The sequence below is a fragment of the Branchiostoma floridae genome, chromosome 5 (genome assembly GCF_000003815.2).
Source record: "Branchiostoma floridae strain S238N-H82 chromosome 5, Bfl_VNyyK, whole genome shotgun sequence".
Classification (NCBI taxonomy): Eukaryota; Metazoa; Chordata; class Leptocardii; order Amphioxiformes; family Branchiostomatidae; genus Branchiostoma; species Branchiostoma floridae.
This window is the reverse complement of record NC_049983.1, coordinates 3826403-3851094: the sequence shown is the minus strand read 5'-3', so window position 1 is coordinate 3851094 and position 24692 is coordinate 3826403. Positions and strand designations below refer to the sequence as shown.

Genomic DNA, 24692 nt, shown 5'->3' with positions numbered 1-24692 from the left:
TGAATAAGCCTGACCAACATTGACACCTGGTGAAAGAACCATTGTCTTTTATGACTCTGGGCTCCCTATTGTTATTCGTTGGCGTAACTATTTGCATAATTCAAAACTTGAAGTATCTGAGTTTTACAAAGCTACTGAGAAAAAAACAGCTGTCTTCACTGAGTTGTGGCAAAACAATTAATGACCCTACAAACCCATGGTCCCCAAGCAGAAGCTGGAAAAAAGGTGTGAATTACCTTGAACAATGTGGACTATCCCATTAAAAAAAGGGGTTATATTTAGATTCAACTATTCAGGATACATTTTAAATGGAACGACATCCACACCTAAAACCATAACAATCTGATAATATAGTATGTGTTTTGTCACACTACTGTCTTGTAGAACTATTTTGCTTCTTCACAAATTTCTGAGGAAGTCCATAATTTCCAGATGTAACATTACCCCCCCATCTTATATATGGTGCTTATGTCCCCACCCAACCAAAGGCTATAATTTGAAGTATAGTGTAAACAAAAGCATATCAAGTATTTCAACAGTACTCCAGGATTGAAATATGAAGTGCAATTTAAAGAAAAAATTCAAGATTTGAGAAAAGATCATCAGTGAGAATAGAATCTACAACAATTATTACTTTTTATCATGATTCAATTTTGTTTCACCATCACAAAGGTGAATTCAAACAATTTTGTGGGTAAAACGTAAAAGTTCATGGAAGCCATACATTAAAGCTAAAAACTTCCACTTTCACACATGACGCTGCCAACTATGACCCCATGTATCTGCTTTTGTGTTGATATAATGATAATTATTCGCATATCTGGATATTAGTGGGGTTCAAGCGTTGCCAAACTGTCCACGTGCACACCTTGAACAGTTCTGAGCACAAATTATAGAAAAAGCGGGACTCTTTGTCTGTCTTTGCCTCCAAAAAAGAAGTCAAACCCAACCTATCTAGATATCGTATTTGAGTAGTCTCTTTGAATGATATTAATATTTATCGCAGTTCATTGTTACATGTGTAACAGTGGGGTTTAGGCACTGCCAAACTGCCACCACGCCAACAGCTTTGAGCTTTTGACGTTGTTTGTTTGTTGTGGTTTGCACGTTGTATTTGTGATCAGGCTGCCTAGGTTCAAATCCCGGGAGTCAGGATATTGTTTCTTTGTGTTCTACTGGCCCCTCTTGTTGTTTCACATGCATATTCCCTATCTTGTTTCTACCATGTACTAGTCTTGCAATTAGCCTACAGGCATGAACTTGCAAATAAACTTTCTTTCTATAGATCTAATACTGAGGCAGAACTAGGGGTCCACCTCTGACAGATTGTAACAAGCTATTAGCTATAGAACCTGACCATGGCTTGGAGAATTATACTCATGAATCAATCCAGCCTGCGGGGCTTACCAAAACCAAGGAGGTTCAACCTCCTTGCCAAAACCAGGGAGCTCCTTGCCAAAACCAACAAAACCGTTTTTAGATTAGCATCTGATGATGCTTATAACTCTCCTTCAGTCCTTATATAGCTTTGGCTCAAACTTTTGAATTAATCTTTAAGTGTTATATGTTTAGGCTTGAACCTGTTTTAAAATGTTTTTTTGATGTGTTCTATGTGGCTTTCTACTTCTATCTTGTCAAGTATTCTTTTGACCCTAAACTGTACGGTGTTTGGCTGGCAGACAAAAAGAAAGCCTGACGATTAAAATAGAAACAAAAGCCAGAGGCAAACCTTCATCTTTTTAACATGGTAATTGTTAGAATGTACAAAAAAGATTAATGGCACAGAAAGATTTCTCACTGTTGTGCTCAGCGACAGTCAGCTGTTAAGTGGCTGTTCCTTTTTGTATGCTAAGTGGAACACAGCAAAGGTCCATTCACACTAAATGGATAATTGACAGTAGTTGTTGATTATTCTTTTGAAGTCACAGAACCCACAAACTGTAGAAAAGGTGGGGCTTTTCGTCTCCCTCTGCTTCCAAAAATGAAGTCAACACTAGTTAGAGTAGAATATTGTTTATCTGTTCATTGTCACTTGTATATACATCCTATGTTTATACCATGTACTTGCAATTAGCGCTCAGGCATGAACTTTCAAATAAACTTCTATTATTTGGAAGCACTGGTACATGTACCTTATATGTCAATTGTAAAGACTGGAAGATGTATGTACTAGTATCCAGACATTTTTTTCATAGACTGTCTAAAGATAATGGTAACTCAAAGATTTTCCAACAAACTAAAGAAGGGATACTCAATGGAAAATTATATAACGTTACTTGATAAACATGAGGTAGGATCAGCAATGTGCAAACTTAGAATTAGCGTCCACCCCCTTGAAATTGAGAAATGGCAGCACAAAAAGCTACCTGTGGGCGAAATAACCTGTAACTATTGTACTTCAAAACCAGTGAAAGACGAAATACATGTACATTTTACTTCTAAGTCAAACTGCCTTTCTATTGAATGACCAGGAAACAAATTTTAGAGTTATTCGAAGAGGCCTACAAAACCCACAAAAGTTCCAAACGTTTAAAGACGAAAACAAAACTATAACCCTAGGCCTGTTAACGTCACATAACCCACATTATAAAAAAAGTGGGACACTAAAGTTTGTCTTCCACTGCTTCCAGAAAAGAAGCCATGATCAAACCCCAAAAGCTTAGATAATCATTGTAGCTCTCAGCAGTCCATATTATTTCTAGTCACCTGGCTGTCCATGTTGCAATGAGCCTTCGGGCAAGAACTTGCAAATAAAGCTTTCTATAATCTTATACTTTACAGCCTTAGTATGTTTTCTCCATTATGTAATTGTCACTATTCATTTCAAGTCAAGGCCTACAGAATGAAAACAAAGAAAAAAACAAGATTATTGTTTGCATCCTTGTAGAAAACAAAAGTTCCTTCACACCTTATATTACTATTGATAAGTATTTGATAATAAGGAGACAAACTATTCACATCCAAAAAACTTTTGCTGTATCAAGTTTGGATTCTGTTCAGTTTGTGAGGAAGATACCAGTGCATATCAGATTTGTATTTTTATGTTTATAATAAAGAATGTGTATTTAGGTTTTGGCACAGTGCAACATTTGACTATCAGACAAATTTGGGCTGCTTCAGGATGAGAAGTGGTGACCATTCTCAGAATACATGTATACTAGCGATGACTGTTTCAATCTGGCAACAGTCTGAGGGATTTTGCTTATTATCAATTCAAACCCCTTCTAACTGAAAAACCGTCAGTTATGATATGAGCCCGTCGGGGTCGTATTATAACCGGCGGTTGTATTATTGCTCAATTCACGCCTTTCACACCTCCCGTTTACCTCTCTGAGAGGTGCGAGGAGACAAATTCTCGGCCCTCGGGACACAAAGAAACCGACGGGTTTCATGAATTTTTAGGCTTTTGTCCGTAGGGTTGGGAGTTTAGACCGACGGCCTGAGTAAGTTTACTCCGTCGGTGTTCCAATTTCTCTCCGACGGGCAACCCAAAAAGATATCGGGATGCTCTAAAAAGACCGCGGCCTCCTTGCATATTTCATCAATGATATCTTAAGTTGTGAACACTGTACAATAATAATTTTCATATCATCATACTCAGTATGTCAAGAGCTACAACCTGATACCTCACTTAAAGGTAGAACAGCAATTTTGCTTGAATTTCCAAATGGCTTGTGTCTTTGCAAAAATAAGATGACCAGTGTTTAATGATTTTATGAGCAAGTTACATCTTTATTGGGACAAGTTCATTGACCCGCGCATATCCCTGTAGGAGATTTGTGCCATTACACAGGAAGGAGGGCAATTAACACCTACACAGCAAGCACAGTTTGATTAGGCAACAATTGGATGTTAGTAGCCTTTTGTGAAGCCGAATGAATGCAGATCCTATGGTGGGTTTGGTACTATATTACGCCACCGTGGATCTGCTTGGAGATTAGGAGGGTGCCAAGGTGTATTAGTTTAGGGATCAACTTCATGTGCCTTTGGTACTGACACACCCTCCCGAGGATTCCGTTGGCAAATGGTGGAAAGAAGTCCTGTCATCTATATGCACTAATAGTTAACATTTTCCATACTTTATTGATCATACACAGGCTTTCAGGTACAAGGATGTCTAAGAGACCCTATAATCTAAAGACTACATTTTACAAGACGCTCACTGTTTACAAAAATGTAGCAGGCCAAGGATGCCCGAAGGATGTCTTTCTTCCCTGGTAATTACATTACATGTGTCTAGAACAAAGCTGAACTGTAATTTTCAACACTAGTTTTACTAACCTGGTCATAGAAATCCTTACTGATAGCGGGGGCTCCCTCCTGTCTGTATACAAAAAAAATTCATAGTACATATTATCATATAGCCAGGCAACATTGACAACAAAGACAACACCAATATTAGCAAACAATTAGCTGCTACAGAGTCTGACTCAGATATATCCAGTTAAGATAACAATGGAAACTTTCAACATGAGGGTAAAATGGTAAGATGGTCCCTATGGAACCAAAAAGATGGTTATGACCTTAAGTCTGTCTGATATATGTTGAGTGATATGGAATACACAATGTTGTATTCTATAACATCTATTATCATAATACCGGTACGTTTACGACGATTTCTCTAGCCATACTGATTTGACAAATTGTCAACGCATCATTTTCTCCAGTTACATGTTGCTGTTATAGGTTACCCTTGCCACTTCTTTTGTGTAACTTTTCTACCACTCTTGTCCTGCTAAAAGCGTAATATCGTAATTGTAACGCCGCGGAATTACACGGCGAACGGGCGCGTGGTTGGGAGGGGGTAAAAAATACCGGTAGGAAGAAACACGGCACAATTAACTGCCGCTATGTACATTTATACATCCTCTGATGTTCCTTCCTTTTCTGTCAGTAAATGCATAAAACATAAACCTGCATGAGCATACAAAATGTCATGAGAAAACGGACATATACTGTCAAGAATTTTCATTTAACTCCTGTCCGTCACAACCGCTATGACGTAACACTTCACTGCTAGCGTAGATATAAAAATGGCGGGAAAATGGCTGCGTACGTTCAATTTTGCCCATTCAGTCGTAGATCCGGGCGATAATGCAACGGTTCTTCACACTTTTACACCAACAGAAATTCAAGATTGCTGTTGAATCATGTTCGTCTTGTGCCGTGAGCATGTGTAATTATGATCTATAAATTTGGCAATGAATGTGACAGTGTGTTCGTCCCACGACAAGCTGCCTACCCCGAAAAAGATACTGAAAACTTTTGGCCTTGTTGTCTTCGAATGCATTGTTATCGATGCTTTGTAAATGATGTATTGGACACCTAGATGTCTGAAGTGTGCACAGCTCAGAAATAACTATTGTTGCATGTGTAGATCTCTTTACGTTCCATTTTTTTTTAATCTACCGGTATAAGTCTTACTACCGGTATTATGCCAATGCATGTTAGATATGTCTAAAAATATGATCTACCTTTTTGCACCAAGGCTTCGAACCACCATGATGGCCCCAATCACCCCCATTCTCTTGTATCTGCAAAACACAATAACGGACCATTTTAAAACAGTTTACAGTCATGCAAAGTCAAAACATGGAAGAAATAATATTTCTTGTTGGGTACGAAATATTTTTTTCCATAATATATTAGCAGTACACATAGTCAGTTCTGTACCTGAATGCACACATGTACATGTACAAGTGTACATGTACATGTACATGTAGGTGCATGAACTACATGTATTGAGAACAGACTGCACAAACATCATTATTACTTGCTCCATTAAGATTTTAGAAGGTGCCTACATGTACATTGTACATGTGATCATGCTGGAAAAGGTTATTTGTTAAAACTTGCAATTGTGAACTCAATAACACCACAAATACTACATTTCGACCCTGCTACAAAATCAAATCGCCACAAAACAAAATCCAGTTACTGTAATTTATCATTCTCGGAAAAAGGTAGTACAGAATATTATGAGTGGAATCGTGTCCAGCGTACTTGGGTGTAGTGTTGGACAGCTGTTTCCTGATGAGGATGTGCATGTCGTCCTGGATGTGTGCTCCGTCCTGAGTACCGGAGAACGCCAGGGTACCCAGCATGGAGAACAGCTTACGGATCTGTGCTACCGTCAGGTTGTCCAGGTAGTCCAGAACTCCCTGTGGTATATCAGAAACAGAACAATAGCATTGAGTTCATCTGTGTTGGTTTAAACACATAATGAACATGTTCTCAACTAAAAACAGAAATTCTATCACACAATTTGAAACTGTCAGGTTGTCCAGGTAGTCCAGAACTCCCTGTGGTATCATAACAATAAGCATGAAAGTTCATCTGTGTTTGTTTAAAAGACATAATGAACATGTTCTCAACTAAAAACAGAAATTCTATCACACAATTTGAAACTGTCAGGTTGTCCAGGTAGTCCAGAACTCCCTGTGGTATCATAACAATAAGCATGAAAGTTCATCTGTGTTTGTTTAAAAGACATAATGAACATGTTCTCAACTAAAAACAGAAATTCTATCACACAATTTGAAACTGTCAGGTTGTCCAGGTAGTCCAGAACTCCCTGTGGTATTAGAAACAGAACAATAGCATTGAGTTTATCTGTGTTGGTAAATGACCTTATTAGTTGGAACTTTATGTCAATTGAAAAAGTTGGATTCCATTCGCCTTGTTCACATAATGGACCCTTCTACTGCAGGCATCGGAACCACATGTGACTTTGAAACCATGTGACTGCAGTAGTGGGTAATGGGTGCCAGGTAACCTGTGTCGCCCCCTGTCTCGGTCTCACCGCCTTACACTGAACTGGGGTCGGTGTTAGGATTGGTGAACTATTATCCAGAGTAAGGCTTCAGTCCTCCCTGACTTACTGTGGGTGAAAAGAGGACTATGGTCCACGTAAGTCATTCATAAGTGCAAGGTTTGCAAGGGAAAGCCCTTGATTCTCACCTTGATGAAGACAGAGAATGGTGCCATGGCGGACGGCATGTCCCTGACCAGCTGGCACAACACGTCCAGCGCTGAGTCCACCTCACTGGTCACTCCGCTCCCAATGTGGGTCACCAGGGAACCAACCACCTCCTGTATACCAAGCACAATTTGGGTCATTTGATGTTACAAAAAAAGATACTTGTCCCACAATGAATTTAAACATTGAATTGTCTTCACCACAGTGATAGCATTGTCATAATTGATGTTTTTGGGAGGCCCATGAATTAAGATGTGTGTAAAATGGTCAAACCTACATGTAAGGGCAAAAATTGACGCTTTTCATTTTAGTTAGCATGACTGGTGTATTTTGCCGAGCACACCAGGTCAACCCTTCTTGATAAGTATGTTGAGCTCATTTACGTGCAGAGGTTTGATGCCTGAACCTTCCTCATACATGAAATCACCGGCTTTAGTCATCATCCTAAATGACAAATCATGCAATTCCCGTCAACATGCCAAAACTATAGGACCCTAAACTCCAGCCCATGGTGTAACGTGATCCAGTCATTATGACCATGAAGATGACAGATCGAAACTTCGGCTCTGGAAAAACATGTACTGTAAATGCAGTAATGTTCACTGTGGTTTTATGTTCGTGTTGCCAATTCTCAGTGAACCTAAAACCACTGTGAATATTTTTCCACGGCAGTATGTGACACTACAGTAGATGGCGCTACCGTGAACTCAAAACCAATGCAAAACTCCATTTCCCTGCTACCGCTTTATCTAAATCTCCACAAATGAATGTATCGCAGTAATTGTGAATAAAGAACTTTGTTAATCCCATACCTGTCTACAGTACATGTCAAAAGCACTGAAGGCTTCCTGGTACATGTGGCACCCAAACAACTCCACAGCTGGCTCTGGGGACCGCAGGAGAACCTCTGATATGGTCAACACTGACTGGAAGTACTCACGTAGGATCTGGAGCCAACATACAACACAGTTATGGTTAATAAAATCTACACTTGTCCCTACACATACATGTACTGTAGTTAGTATCTTGACCAAAGCAGTTCTGAATACCAAGTTTATTGCATAGTTCAGAACTTGATTTTAAACAAAAATCACCAAGTATTTGTGACAAATCATTTATTAATAAAAACAAATGATATACAGACTGTCAGGTGTTCGAAGATCATACCTCTGTATTATATCAGAGTTTCCAGACTAATTATCTTTTTGTAGTTCATTAACACACATCCAAACACGCACGGATGAACACACACACACACACACACACACACAGTCAGATACACACATACACACACACATAGTTTTACACAAACACACACACATACAAACACACACATTTAACACACACACACACAAACATTTAACACACATGCATGCACACACAAACACATTCAACACACACACACACATGTACACAAACACACACAGTCACACACATGTACACACACAAACACACACACACACACACACACACACACACACACACCTAAAATGATATCCCCTTCCTACTAACCTGTGCATGAGTAGTGAAGGTTTTCCTAAGCAGGTCGTGAGTGAACCTACCAGCGCGAACCTTCGCCCTCAGCAGCCCCTCCACGGCCCTGCGCCGTGTCTTACTCACCGCAGTAGAGTGGAGCAACAGCAGAACAAGAACATCTATATCCTAGAAAACATCAACAAAAAGACTGAAATGAGCATTAACCTCGGTCCATGTTTCCTCAAAAGATGGGATCCGAACTGTGATCCGAACAATCTTTTAAACAATGGCTGAATGCAATTTATATGTTACGGAAATTACAAACTGAATGTATGTCAGGTGCAGTAAGGAAAAAGCCATCTTGTTAATAGGTGGTCTTCGATATCTTATCATACATTGGCCTTCTTAGTGCACTTTTCACTCGACATTTATGCCCAAACTGTCGATTTAGACTGATTCAGATTATTGTTCAAGGACACAAAATTCTTTCAGCCTCTGGTGCACTTTGGAATGAAATTCGTGTTTATTCAGGTGGAAATGAAAAATAAATATATATATACAACACAGTGTATTTCATATCGTCCAAGGTACCAGCCTAACCGCAGGTAGATTCTACTGGAAAAAAAAACACTGTGACAGATACTTTTCTGGACTTAAGTGCACCTTTACCTTCCTTTTAAATGTTGAAACTAGAACTGATTGTTTCTTACCTTGTGTTCTGCTGCATTTGGGACATTTTCTACAGCCTAGTAGAGGAAACAAGCAACAAACAATGCTGACCTTACAAAACCTTACAATAGATTGTGAAATTTTTGCTGGAAAAAGATGCAAACATTGCTGTTTTTGTGTTTACTTTATGTTAACTACATAGTGTACTTTTATTATGATCTTCAACGCAAATATACAAAAGTAACGGTCTCCTCTGTCAGCACTGGAACACCAGTGCAGAAGTAGTCGTCAGCACTGGAAGTCCAGTGCTGAGCCGCCGTCAGCACTGGAAATCCAGTGCTGAGGCAGCTTCAGCACTGAATGTCCTCCTGTCAGCACTGGAAATCCAGTGCTGAGGACGTTTCAGCACTGGAAATCCAGTGCTGGGGACGTTTCAGCACTGGAAATCCAGTGCTGAGGACGTTTCAGCTCTGGAAATCCAGTGCTGACAAATATTCCGCACTGGAAACCGAGTGCTGACTCAAGGCGGCATGAGCTGCTGTTTACAATTATAACGAAATTAACCTGTCTAAAACGTCTTCAATCACGTTAGTAACTTGTCAAAACAACTGTGGTAACGTTATATACATAGATATCTACCGCAGCTCGAGCCGTAAACATGGTCCATTACTCATTCACCTCACATGTAACACCATTGTCTAACGTTTAATTTTCTTGGCCAAAGGTCATTGGAAGGTCCCAATTTAGTTACAACAAGAGGGACCGCACTTGTTGTGTCGACTTTAAACCGTGAGCTGCACGGACGACTGAGCCTACCAAAGAAACTGCCAAACACACACACACACACTGCCAAACACACGCACGCACAATAAAACAACAAGAGCAACTTCAAGTGACGTTATATTATTTGTACCAAACTTTTTTCACGTAATGTGCCTAAACTATATCTCTTCTTTCCCTATACAATTATTCAATTGTTTGAAAAATGTATAAAGGGAGCCTGATGAAGTTGGTGAAAAGAACTACTAAAAACGCAAAATCTCTAATCTAAGGAACAAAACATATTTATACGTAGTGCATCAGAAAAAAAATATATACAGACTGAGAAAAAAAATACATAAATGGCACCCCGGTAAAAATTCAAAATGAACAAATCATCACCTATAAGTTGTCTATCTGTAACTACCTATTGTTAGTTACAAGAGTTCTATCGGCGTGGTAAAGAGAATTCACTTGTTTTTACGAACAGTAGGTAGTTACAAGTGGATAATACATTCTTGTGCGGCAAAGTAGCGTCTTTAAAATAACGAACGTCTTTAAAATAAAGACACGAATAACAACGAAGACTGATCTGCTGTCTACAATTACCCCGGCCCTTTTCAGGGCCACCGAAATGATTCCCGAAAGGGCTATATCTATCACATTCACACAATTCAATAAAAGCTCAAAGTCATGGCCTCTTTTTATTCTTTCATTATTAAATAAAACTGTTGTTGTCAATGTCATGTGTAATGTCAATCTCCGCCAAACAAGGTAACAAGTCGAAAGGAAATAACTCAGCCGTACGGACGCATGCTACGAATGAATATTACGTTCAGCACTGGAACGTTCCAGTGCTTTATAATCGTCAGCACTGGAAGCCCAGAGCTGACGTTTTTTCAGCACTGGTCTTCCAGTGCTGAAAAGTTCCCGAGCACTGGAAAATCCAGTGCGGAACCCGTTACTTTTGTATATCAGCACTCGGTTCCAGTGCTGACGCCGGTTTCAGCACTGGGTAACCAGTGCTGAATGACCTTTGAACTGGCTCGCCGCCTCTCCGCCGCGAGTTCAGCACTGGTACCCGAGTGCTGACGGCAGTTCAGCACTGGAAAACCCCAGTGCTCGGAATAGTTCAGCACTGGAAAACCAGTGCTCGGAAAAGTTCAGCACTGGAAAACCAGTGCTCGGAAAAGTTAAGCACTGGAATTCCAGTGCTGAGGGAGCTTCAGCACTGCAACAAGGCCGTTCAGCACTGGAAAACCAGTGCTGACGTTTCTTCAGCACTAGAAAACCAGTGCTGAGGCCGATTCGACCCATTGATTCAGCACTGGAACACCAGTGCGGAACCCGTTACTTTTGTATACTTGCATCTTCAACGATATTATGATCTTTTTATATACGTTTTGTATATTTCTCAATCTGCAAGCAAAATTCATACCAACATGCAATTTTTACAAGTAACTCAAATTCTTTCTACCACAAATGTCAGCCATGGGTTCAGGTCTGGATTTATCAGGTCCAGACTCCTAAGTCCGGATCGGAACCTGAACATGAATCCGTGAACCTGACATGGAGTTTAAATGATTGTGATAATCATGCCCCCACCCATACATCCACCCACCCACATCCACCCACACCCACCTACTACCACCCACACACACCCACCCATGCCACACACAAAAAACATCACAATCATACCTTTATCCAGGCTTCAGCAATAGCCTTCTGGAAGGTGATACCTGACCGTATGGCGTCCAGTATCAGGGCCTCACTGCCACGGGAAGAGCTAAGAGAAACACATAGATTTTGTACATGTAGTTCAACTTTACTTTTAATACAGAAATGCAAGTTATGGTACAAAGCTTCGCAAACAAAGTACAACAAGTGCCACATTTCCGTTCCTGGCTGCCTCCCACTAGATGAGAACAGCATGGCAGACAGCTGCTGCTGAACTTTTCAGTATTCTCAGGGTTGGACAAGTCCACTAGCCCTATTGTCCAGGAAATGGCCTACTCCACTTGCTCAATGGGGCTTGAAGTACATGTAAGATTTTTTTAATTGAGTGAGATTTTGATATACTTGTCACATTTTACAGCTATGACAGCAAGCAATGTTAAAAATAGAAAAAAAATAGAGGCAACAATAGGAATTCCATTGCTGGCAGTGAAAACGCATACAAAGGTGAAATTTTAGGTTGGGCAAGTGAAAAGTTGGTTTTGGCAAGTAATACCTTTTAATTGCTTGCCCGATAGGACAAGTGAATTTTAGAAAACCTGTCCAACCCTATTTCTAAAGCCAGTGGTACTAAAGCACTACACCACAAGTGCGAAATCTATGCTGGCTTAACTCTGCAGTGTTGGACTACAAAACTGTACAATGACTATTCCTTGGGCCGTGGCATTGCTTTTAACAATCTCAAACAGAAACCAACTTTTACAGTACTGCACTACACACTACTGTGAAGGGTTGCAGTCCTGTAGATGAAAAAGTCCAGACTTACTTCCCTGCTGCAGCTCCCCTGTCTGCAGACAGACCTGGTGTCAAGTCTAGCTGGTCCCGTAATTCTCGTACAACCTAGCCAAGAAACAAAAGTCACAGAGTCAAGTGTCAAGTCGGTAGTTATAGATGTACATAAAGAGAAATGCCCAGACACTAAGACTTATTTTTAGATCTGGAAAGACTTCCTTGCAAGAGGAATTAAAGAAGCCATCAATTGTATAATATTATGTACATCATGGCATTACTAGTAGATCCATCCCTCAGAGATGGTGCATGGCACTATAGACTACAAGTTACAACAATTTGTGCAATGTGCAATCCACTGCTTATCGAGTCATGTCTTCTACACATTGTATATCTGCATAACATGACGCCAAAGAAGCAGTGTATTGCTGATTACTTGATAAAGATTGGAGTAGATGATCAGTTAAAAATTTTTGTGTTGGCAATTTCAGTTCACTGTTGATCCTAAATGATGTTTGCGAGATGTACATGATTGCATGAAATATATTTAGACATGTACATGTAATGGTAGAGACTCCGATCTGATAGAATCGGCAATTCTGCCAGTAGAGATCTCATTCTAAGTTCTTATTCACAGAGACCCTGATCGGAATCTCTTCCAGTAAAGATCTCCATCGGCTTTCTTCTTTTCAAAACTAATCTGTTTTTCTAAGATTCCAGTCTATTTTATTTATTTATTTATTTCTGTAATCTTTATCCAGGGTGGTCCAAGCTCAGTGCTCTTGCACTGCTTTTCAGTGGAGCAATGACACATATCAGAGTAGTCCCATTTTAAACTTTTTTGGACACATTCAACGTCCTAAAAAAGTCCAAAGACACATGCCTGGCTAGAACACTGATCAATAGGAACTCCGATCAGGTTCTCTACCGGTATTATCACTGACTCTACTGGGTCAGAGTCTCTACCCTGACATATATATTATATCCTATTGATTTATGATTGAACACAATATTTTGAGTACCTCCACAGCATCATAGGTAGAGACAGACTGCAGTAGAAACTTGACCACCACCGGCAGGTCCTGTAGCTCTACTCCGGGAACCTTCCGTAGAACAGCCAGACGGATCTGATACAGAGAACAATATCAGGAGGATAGAATAAGAACAAAACCTCAAATACTGATCATTGTTGATGGGGCCTAGCTTTCATAGGCATCTTAACCAATATCAGTAAGTGTACATGTACGTTATCACCTTTATTTATTTGTAAATAGGCTACCTACATAGCAATAAAAATGATGATCTGTCAATGATTTCGTTAAGTTATTGTTGTTTTAAACAAAATCAGTCTGTCGCCCAAAGTTGTAAACAAAAATCAGTTCCCAAAAAAACAATCTGGAGGCCCAAACACTTGCAATGTCCAATGAGCTATCTACCACTAAAGAATGGCATCACCACTGTATGTGTAGAACACGAGATGTCAGAACCAAAACTTCCACTGCACTAAATTAGACAGATGCTTGGGGGATAATCAAACTTGAATTTGTTTTCCAGACCATTTGAAATGTTCACAAACAGACATGCACACAAACTGCACCAAAAACATAACCTTCTTTCCAAAGAAAAAAAAATGACCGTCATAGTGACTACCAAAAATTGTACAAAACTCATTGGTACAGAATTAATTATTGTAAGAAAACTGAATTATGGTAGACTTTTATTTGTAAAGAACTAACCTCAGTCATAAGATCTGGTCGAACATTCAGGTTAGAGAGAGCATCCAAGACTGCCACCATGAGTTGTCTGTCATTCAACTTGTCTCTGCAAGAGAAAAGACATAAAAAGGTCTCACGGAAGCTCATTTGTGTTGATAGTTATTATAGTACAATGCAAAACTTTCTTCCAACACTGATACGTGACGTCAGCAATTCGTCAAACGCGTCGGGGGCCGTAATTAACTTATAATGGTATGTTTGACCAATTGATGACGTCACATATTCATACTAAGATCACAATTGTTTGTAACTGAAGCCAGTTTACGTTCTGAGTCATTATTGATTGTGATGAAGGCGACTGGTCGGAGTGCCGGATACCTTTTTAGTGTTCTCAAGGGTAAGTTACGGAGTCTATTTCTTGCCTGGTCCCGGGTTAATTTTAAATCCAAGGCAAACAAAAAATCAAGGGCCCAGCCAGAATATTACCTGGTAGCTTCAGGGCATTGCACAAGGCAATGTAGGGGTTACGCTCAAAAGTGCCAGAAAACAACCCAGGGACTGCCTGGCAGGTCACCATTTACCAATTGGGACCTACGCATAATCAGGAACAAAAAACATCTTGCATTTACAACACTGTCCTTACTTGAGCTGTGCGGCCACGTTGTTGTGTTCAGTGTCCTCGATGACCTCAGGTAGACAGGAGATGATGTCTCTCTGGATGTCCAGTGTAGTGATCCCCAGCATCTCTAACATCTTCCTACATAACAGCTGGGGAACACATCAACACTTTATCTTATACTATCTAAGGGGAACACATCAACACATTATCTTATACTATCTCAGGGGAACACATCAACACATTATCTTATACTATCTCAAGGGAACACATCAACACATTATCTTATACTATCTCAGGGAAACACATCAACACATTATCCTATACTATCTCAGGTAGAGAGGAGATGATGTCCCGCTGGATGTCCAGTGTAGTGATCCCCAGCATCTCTAACATCTTCCTACATAACAGCTGGGGAACACATCAACTCATTATCTTATAGTTATACTATCTCAGGGAAACACATCAACACATTATCTTATACTATCTCAGGTAGACAGGAGATGATGTCTCGCTGGATGTCCAGTGTAGTGATGCCCAGCATCTCTAACATCTTCCTACAGAGTAACTGAGAAACACATCAACACATTATCTTATACTATCTCAGGGAAACACATCAACACATTATCCTATACTATCTCAGGTAGACAGGATATTATATCTCGCTGGATGCCCAGTGTGGTGATCCCCAGCATCTCTAACATCTTCCTACAGAGTAACTGAGAAACACATCAACACATTATCTTATGGTATGTTTCAGAGAGTTATGAATGTCAAACATTTTTCAGCAGACCCATCTACAATACTTGCTCGCTGCATGCATGGCAATATACTGTAAATGCAGAAATGTTCGCGGTGGATTAATGTTCGGTGACCACTTCACCGCGAACTTAAAACCACCGCGAACATTTTTCTAGAGTAGTATTAGACTGTAGTCTATACGGTGTTACCACGAAATTAAATCCACCGCGAAAAGTTCTTTTTCTCGCTACCGCAAAATTAAATCCCCGCAACTTAAATGCATTTACAGTATTTGGATATGATGAAATCCTAGCTAAAAGCCTGCAGTGCATGAGCAGTTTCCAGCCCCTCCAACTTCTATACAATGCCATCTTAGTCCGTACCTTACTGTCCACGATCCTGTCCAGCCAGCGGAACTGGTTGAGTATGAGTCGGGGGATCTGGGCCATGGCCTCACTGTCAAACACCTGACTGAAGGGGGGGAAGACAGACTTCTGTTTAGTACACTGTGTATGAGGGGTGATCAATACAAGTTCTCAGCCTCACCCATGTGGTACACATGCAGACACATGCAAACACACACACACACACACACACACACACACACACACACACACACACACACACAAACACAGACACACACACACATGCACATAGTAGTAGTCCACTGTAGACACATGCACATAGTCTCACATAAACTACACACTGTCAGACACATAGTGTCTCAAAGACACAACACAGTGTAGCACAAACACAAACACAGACAGTCACACAAACACCCACATACATACTCTCACCTCTCAAATAAACGTACCGGTACGTTTATTTTTTTCCGCCTCAAAATCCACCCGGTACGTCCTTATTTTAGACGGTACGTTTATTTTTTTTTTCAAATTGGGGCTTTCTTTACTAACCAGGGACCCCAAAAATATTGAAAGTTTGGTATTTTCTGCCCATATTTCCGCTGTATTTCGGACGAGGCATCGCGGATTTCCCTGCCGCTAGCGCTATGACCCAAACATAACTAGGGATGCGTACCGGTACGCAGGACCAGTTCTGGACTTGCAAAAACGTTTTGGTTCAGGTCCAAAAATAGCGGAACACAAGTGATTCGGTACTGGACTCGTAAAAAAATATATCCTTTTTGTTTTAGACCATCTTTAACCTTCCAAAAATCTTGAAATGTTGCGCTGAACAAAGACGAAAACATCGAGGTCACATGCTACACACACAGTCGCTTACTTCCGTAAATTCTCAATCAAAACACAGAAATTAACCACCAACCAAACAAATTAAAAAGTTACCAATACTTTTCCTCTATTTTTCACCCGTAGTCAACTTGTTTTAATGTTCCAGCAACGAAAAAATCATTCCAAAACAAAGCATAGCGTTCAATCGGCTCGAAAAGATCCGCCATGTTGGATTCATCAACTCACGCCGAATCTCGCGGTAATGCGCGAGAGAATCATATATTTTCTGCAGTACCGGTATTTCTCGATAGGGGGCAGTGTCTATGACCTTGGTTTCTGCAACATTGAAAATAGCACAAGTGGTGAATAAGGTATTCTAAGTTGGAATGTTTCTTCAAAATGTTATTTTGTAACAATGATTATAAAATAAACTTTTTTTATTTCTTCAATTTTTATTTTCAGACATTTTTTTACTTTTAGTTTAATCTTTGTTGATGGTGTGACACTCAGATAAAGAAAATATGTGCAACTAGAAAGGCCGACATTTGCTTAAGAGCAAATACAGCATATTTCAGCCATACCCCTTCCCACGCAACATTGGACTGTTCCAAATCACCCCTGCGCAAAAATGGAACATCATATTAACAGTACATTATCCCCCAAAGTGGACTGGTATTGTGAATTGATTCCAGGTAAAAACAGAGCTTGCTTCTATTTTTCAGAAAATGACAATAATCACACCTTCCATTCAGAAAATTTTCATCATGACTGAAAATTGTTGAATGACTTCATGTAATGTCATTAACAATTTTCAGTACGATAACTAGGTGTAAGTTTAAAAAAGTATAAGCTCCTTGTGATGTGGTACATTCATTATTGCAGTGAACTTTTTTTATTCAAGTAGGGCATACGATTTAATAATTATCAAGCAGGTGCAGGTACTGTAGGAGCGTTTGTTTTCTTCAAGCTGTAAAACTGTTAAACTGTTTTACTTTGTATGCAATCAGCCATCGAGCCTATTCTTATTTTAGTTTAACAACTTCCTGCCAGACCCGGAAGATACGATTGAACCTTGTTCGAGGATTTATTTTCGTCTGTCTGGTCAGTCTGTTCATACCCTGGCGCTGAGAGTGTTTTATTGGGCTGAAACTCTGGCAGTTTAAAGTTACTTACAATTTAAATGTTCAAAGTTTATGTCAAACAACAACAGCACTAGGAAATGTGGCCACTATAGACAGGTGGTCACTATAGAGAAAATGCTGATCTATTGACTAGGAGCCATACGTTACACATGATTTCAGTACACTGATCATTAATCATATAAACATTGCACAGGTAAGCCAATTGTTTAGATGTATAATTAAGTTCAAATAATTCTGAAGAGAAATATTGATGAGAAAATAATCATTCTCGCCACTGTCTAACTTATAATTACGTATCAAAACTAAACGCAGATTTTCTAACTAACGCACCTTTCGCCGACTTCATCAAAGGACCGCCGGCTATCAATCAAACACGGCTGTTGATTAGACTTAGAGTTTCAAACAGTCATGTGCTGTGTGCCAGTTGACAGCGAACTTCATGCTACGTGATGTTTTACATTGCTTGGACCTTCTTTCCTACAGCGGTGCTTCTACAAAATATTTAGACTGTAACACTGAGTCCCACATGTTTTATAGAATAGAATTTGACGCAGAACAGCGTTTTTGCTGGGTATTTTTCTTGAAAAATGTCCGTGGGAATATCAGCGAGGCGGCGACGTAGGGATATCAGACCGTCAACAAAAGTCGCACGGCGGCTAACGGCGCAGCGAAGATACTAGCGCTATAAATAAGCGCTTCAACTAAGGATGGCAACCCGTACAATATTTTTGTATACTGTTGAGCTAAGTAAAGTTTGTTGTTTATGAGGTTTTAGTTGTCTTTGAAGCTTTGACCCGAAATATTCTAAAGTCAAACTGCTGAAGAGAAGTAAGTGACTGCTACGATTATCGTAGATATGGCCCTAAAAAAACTGATAAAAGAAGCCTTCTCAATAGTCTAAAATGCAAGAGCTTCCGGGGGGGCTTCGCCCACCTGGGTCCCCCCCACAGTGGCCCTGCCCCTGGACCCCGCCAGGGACATTCGGCGGCCCCCGGACCCCTGTCCGACGCTTTGAAAAAATCCTGGCGAGAAGTCTGTACGGCCTGAGTCTTCAAGTTAACGTATTGTGTGGTCCCGCTTATGAATATTAATTAGCCTTCGCTTTCCTCTTCGCTGATTGGCTGAACCATTAATTGAATTAACTCTTCCTGCCGGCTAGACGCAGGTGCAGATGTCGGCTCTGTGGGGTGAACGTCCGAAAGGTCATGACCTGGAGAACGAAAGAAAACCAATTTCCCCCCAAAAAAGTGCTGTAATTAAGCCTTTTACAGTACTTTATGCCAAAAATTTCACTTGGATCATTTTACCAACTATCTTATGCCTATCTATACCAAATGTTACTCATACCAGGGTACAGGGGTGCAAAATATACCGTTATAAGACCGTCAATAACAGTCGCACGGAGCTAACAGCGCAGCGAAAATACCATCGCTAGCGTTTCAACTTCGGATAACAAGTTATAAGTACTGTTGAACTCAGTAACGTTAAAGTTTGTTTTTAGTTGCCTTTGACGGTTTGACCTGAAATAGTGTTACGCTAAACTCCTGAAGAGAAGTTAAGTGACTGCTGCGATTATCATAGATATGCCCCTAAGAACTGATACAATATAAAGCCTTCTGAATAGTCTAAAATGCGAGAGCCTTAGGCGGGCTTCGCTCCCACTGGCGGGAACACTGCTATATACGGGATCATGAGGCCCCGCTTATGAATATTAATTAGCCTTTGGCCTCCTCTTCGCTGATTGGCTAGGTCTTTGATTCAATTAACTCTCCGGCTGACGCGCACAGGTGTGGCTCTGTGCGGGGTCACGGAAGGTCACGTCAGGAGGCCAAAAGAAAACAAATTTCCCCTCAGAAAAGTGCCAAAATTAATCATTTTAAAGTTGTTTATGTCAAAAATTTTACTTGAATCTTGTTACCAAGTATCTAATGCCTATCTATACCAAATTTCAGGTCATTCAATTGTAATACCAGGGTACAGGAGCCAAAAGTGTCCTTTTTTGGTCAAAAATTGGCCAAAAATCGCAAAAATAAGCATTTTGTTGCACTGTACACCAAAAGTGTTATTGAATTTATATGAAGGGATTATCAAGGCACATCTCTGTCAAATTTCAGCTCATTCGGTTGCAATACCAAGGTACAGGAGCCAAAAGTGTCCTTTTTTGGTCAAAAATTGGTCAAAAAATCGCAAAAATAAGCATTTTGTTGTACTGTACACCAAAAGTGTTATTGAATTTATATGAAGAGATTATCAAGGCACATCTCTGTCAAATTTCAGCTCATTTGGTTGTAATACCAGGGTACAGGGGCCAAAAGTGTCCTTTTTTGGTCAAAAATTGGTCAAAAAATCGCAAAAATAAGCATTTTGTTGTACTGTACACCAAAAGTGTTATCGAATTTATATGGGGGCATTATTAAGGCACATCTCTGTCAAATTTCAGCTCATTTGATTGTAATACCAGGGTACAGGGGCCAAAATATACAGTTTTGGTCTAAAATTGACCAAAAAATCTCAATAAAATCATTTTAGAGGCAGATATGAAAAAACTGAGAAAAAAGCATCAAGGTATTGGCCCATTCTACCCCTGTGCCAAATTTCAGGTCATTCGGTCCAGGAACGGCGGAGATGAATCACTTTGAAGATTTGACAGGAGAAAGAAGAAAGAAACATTACGAATACAATATATTTCACCATACTATGTATGGCTGAAATATAATAACATGGGAATTATTCTGTTCATTATTTATACAATTAACTGATATGGTAATAAAAAATAAAAAAAATAACTGATATGGTACTGAGGCATAAATAAATAAAAAGAGCCCACCTGCTTATCATCTTCTCTTGGACTGAAGTAGCATGGGCACAGTTTACATGTCAATTTGGTAATTTTCCGGGGGGTACTTTTATTAGATTTTGAAGATTTGTCCGGGGGGTACTTTTATTCCAGGGGGTACTTCTATTTGAGAGGTGAGAGTACATGCATGTATACAGTACATGTATTATACAGTATACACATGTGCAAAGTGTTGCACAAACACACAAAAAGTCACACACATACAGTGTCACACACACACACACACACGAAAAACACAAACACACACACACACACACACACAGTATCATACACAACAAAACATATACACACAAACTTGCCTTATTCACTACAAACATCATGATACAGTACAAGCCTACAGAAACATCTGTACTTACTCATCATCACCCATGAACTCTGGCAACTTCTCCAGTAGAACTATCATCACCTTGGGCTGTGGAAAGACAACATTTACAGTTAAAATAGCCTTTAATCAATATCTGCATTTTCATTTGGCACATACCACCAGTAGCATTACAACCGCATATGTATGGAAGGGTGAGAACTTATATATTCTGTTGTTTTAAAAAAACTGCGTATTTACAGATGCTGGTTTCATACTGCAATACTGTAAATGCAGAAATGTTCGCGGTGGATTAATGTTCGCGGTTTCCGCGGCGGCCGCTTCACCGCGAATATAAAACCACCGCGAACATTTTCCATAACAGTAAGAAATACAGTGCATGGTGCTACCGCAAAATTAAAACCACCGCGAAAAGTCCATTTACCCGCTACCAAAAATTAAATCCCCGCAAACTTAAATGCATTTTACAGTATTCAAAAACTATTGCAACTTGAAACCATTGCACTGTCCATCCACTTTATCCCTAAATACCCTGACACAATGGATATAGGTTACCCAACAGATAAAGGTGAACTTGTGTTACAAATCTGTCATCACTTACCTGGATAATTTCCACTCCCAGTAGAAGTCTCATCATACAGTCCTGCTTTCCTCCACGGCAACTATAGAACACAAAACATGTTCAAAGTACAAAATTGTTTACGAAGGTTAGACACCCAGGTAAACAATATTCAAATGCAATTCAATCTCTCAAATCAGCCATTTACAAAATGTACCACTACACACAGTACATCAAGGACACATTCCCTTAGACTGAAGACAACAGACATCCTTGATCGCAAACCACAGTGGTATGCATGGACAGTTAGTGCTGTTGTGAGTTGTATGTATGCTGGGTTGGACAAAATACACTAGCCCAATTGTCCCGGACAAGTACATCTAAAAGCACCGATTGGACAAGTGCATGTACATGTCTTTCCCTTAACTTGCCCGATCGGGCAAGCCGGTTAGATTTCACAATGATTTTCATTAACTTCTAACATTTCACATCCAAGGCATCAAGCATGGGTCAACATAGAAAAATAGAGCCAATGATAAAAGCATTCCACTGCTGGTAGTGAAAATACATATAAAAATGTCATTTAAATTTTGGAAAAGTGAAATGTACTTGCCCGATAGCAATATTAGAATAGAAAACCGGTCCAACCCTGTATATTATGCATGATTGACTTTGAGACATACATGCTGTAATATCTATAAGTCTAATACTGTAACCTAATTTTCAAGTGATGACACAAGCTACAGCCCTGACCTGTCTTCACATTCTGCTGCTGTCACTGTGGCCAACAGGCTGCTACTAAACCTGCAGGGAAAATATGGTCACTTTTATTTGCATAATTCAAATGCAGCAATGTATGCTGTGGTTTTGAGTTCACAACGAACACAAAACCAACGCAAACATTTCTAGTATACAATACCAAAATATTATGTATTTGTACACCTAGACAGAACAAGTTTGAAGTATAAAGAAATCAAATCAAAGGTACTACAATCTTTCAGAGAGAAGCTACAGAGAAAGAGAAAGGTAACAGACACAAGAAACATGTCTGAGAGAAATGTACAGGAATTCTGTAATTTTGATGTGTATGAGTTTATATATGCGAATCTGTTCCCCTTTTAATGTATCAGTGAGGTAACCAATATCCTTTTTTAAAAGGAAAGTGTATTTAAATATATCAAATCTACATATTAAGTAGTTTTACTTGCAACATATTCAATAAATAAAAGTTACTGAAAATATTGTAGTTTTAAACCATTGTTTGTCATACCCATAGATTCCAATAGCCAAGTTTAAAGAACAATGGATAAACAATGTATGTAGCACAGCAGATACATTGTACAGGTAAACTTAAGGTGAACTAGCATTACAATCATGGGAATGTCATGAATGTGTATGTTTATTTTTCTTATTTGTCACGTACCTATCAGGGTCCTCCACATGAGCCAGTAGTCCCTCCATAAATTCATCAACAACCTGTTGTGAGTGACAAGAAAACAGAAAACATTCAGGAGACAAAAAAAGCAAAAGTGGGCAATATGCATTTCAACTATTACTAGTATTAAAGGGGCATTCCACTACAGAAGGGAGTGTTATTTCCCAATAGATAATGTATCAATGAATACATGATCAGCCTTGTCGCAATTTCAATAAAATAAAGTAAAAAAAAAGAACATGTAACATGAACTTAAGGTATTTCGGTTGGTTAAATTGGCATTTTGACCTTCCTCTGTTTTCTTATCAATGAATTAAGACAGAATGGAGCCGTAACGAATGTTGATAGACGGGCATACAAGAATTCTAAATCTGATTTTTGGGGGCCAAATTGATGACGTCATCATTTTTATTGCCCGTAATATTATTTTTTTCTATGGCAAAATACAGCACTATGGTACATACCACTGTAATGAAACTATGTTTTTCGTTGCATAATGATGAAAGCTACAAACGCACTGTTGCGCAAATTGATATCTACTAATGGTCTGTAGTAATTAGAAAATGTCTGTTTTCATCTAATTAAAAAAAGTTAATTCTTAATAACTACAGATCGCTAGTAGATATCAGTTTGCGCAACCGTGAGTTTGTAGCCTCCATCATTATGCACATGAAAAACATAGTTTCATTGCACTGGTATGTACCAAGGTGCTGTATTTTGTCATAGAAAAAATAAAATTAGGGGCAATAAAACCTGATGACGTCATCAATTTAGCCCCCCAAAAATCAGATTTAGAATTCTTGTATTACCATCTATCAATATTCGTTACGGCTTAATTCTTTCTTAATTCATTAATGAGAGAACAATGGAAGGTCAAAATGCCAATTTAGCCAACAGAAATACCTTAAATAAATGCCGGGTTGTTTGCGTACCTGTGGATAGTCCTGATGTTTCTTGATGGCCAATCTGAGGTTCCTCTGGAACACTGCCTGGTCCACAGCTGCACAAAATATAAAAAAAGAACATTCATCTCCATTTCTACCACCTTTTGATCATTAAACAGTAAAAAAGCCCTTATTACACATTAATGTACTTTGATAAAATTGAGTACTTGGCTTTGGTAAGGGCGTCCTTTTGGATCATTTTGGACCGATGTGACATAAGCCCGAAGTGCAACCCTGCCATGTTTGAAGAACCGTACAGGGCTCCAGACTAACTTTTTGGCCTAGGAGCACTGCGCTCCTAACTCTAAAAACTTAGGAGCACCAGCAAAAATTTAGGAGCACCACTGTAGAAATTGGTAGTAAAAGCAAAAAATCTAAGAATCATTGTTGATCACCTGGAATAGCATATTTTAATACAGTAATATGAAAGAAAAAACAATCTTGCTTTAAATACGGTGAATGTGGTAAATACATTGATGTGGTGGTTCTTGGGGATAGGAGGACAAAAGTTTTTTTGCTACGGCCGGCTGCTTTATTCAGACTCGACTCTTGTACCTCCAGCCTTGTGATGAACAAGTTTTTAATGTCCAAAAAATGAATTAATCAAACTTGCAACATAAGGATTATCAAAATGTATTCAATACTGAAACCAAGTTACACAGACAAAAAAAGTAAGTATGCCTTCTTATTGTAAGAACAATGAAAAACAACTGATTAATCCCAAATTACCATTTAAATTGAAAAAAAAAAAACACAAATAAGTATAAAAGTACAAGTGTCTGACAAAATGGGTGAAATTAAACTGAAAATGGAAATAGTGCAGGC

The 24692-nt window shown here is 39.3% G+C and overlaps 1 protein-coding gene across 1 annotated transcript in view; it reads right to left on the bottom strand.

Annotated features, from left to right (window-relative positions):
• Positions 1-24692, bottom strand: part of LOC118415593 (Fanconi anemia group D2 protein-like) — a 53325-nt gene that overhangs the window by 22359 nt on the left and 6274 nt on the right. The window contains exons 4-21 of the mRNA XM_035820296.1: positions 23856-23923; positions 22912-22964; positions 22242-22292; positions 21531-21591; positions 20964-21019; positions 15802-15889; positions 14705-14829; positions 14083-14167; positions 13369-13473; positions 12384-12457; positions 11582-11669; positions 9166-9201; positions 8492-8641; positions 7792-7926; positions 6961-7092; positions 6004-6161; positions 5475-5534; positions 4282-4324 (exon numbers count right to left, since the gene is read on the bottom strand). Of these exons, the coding sequence (XP_035676189.1) occupies positions 4282-4324; positions 5475-5534; positions 6004-6161; positions 6961-7092; positions 7792-7926; positions 8492-8641; positions 9166-9201; positions 11582-11669; positions 12384-12457; positions 13369-13473; positions 14083-14167; positions 14705-14829; positions 15802-15889; positions 20964-21019; positions 21531-21591; positions 22242-22292; positions 22912-22964; positions 23856-23923 (1568 nt within the window). The remainder of the gene's footprint in view (positions 1-4281; positions 4325-5474; positions 5535-6003; positions 6162-6960; positions 7093-7791; positions 7927-8491; positions 8642-9165; positions 9202-11581; positions 11670-12383; positions 12458-13368; positions 13474-14082; positions 14168-14704; positions 14830-15801; positions 15890-20963; positions 21020-21530; positions 21592-22241; positions 22293-22911; positions 22965-23855; positions 23924-24692) is intronic.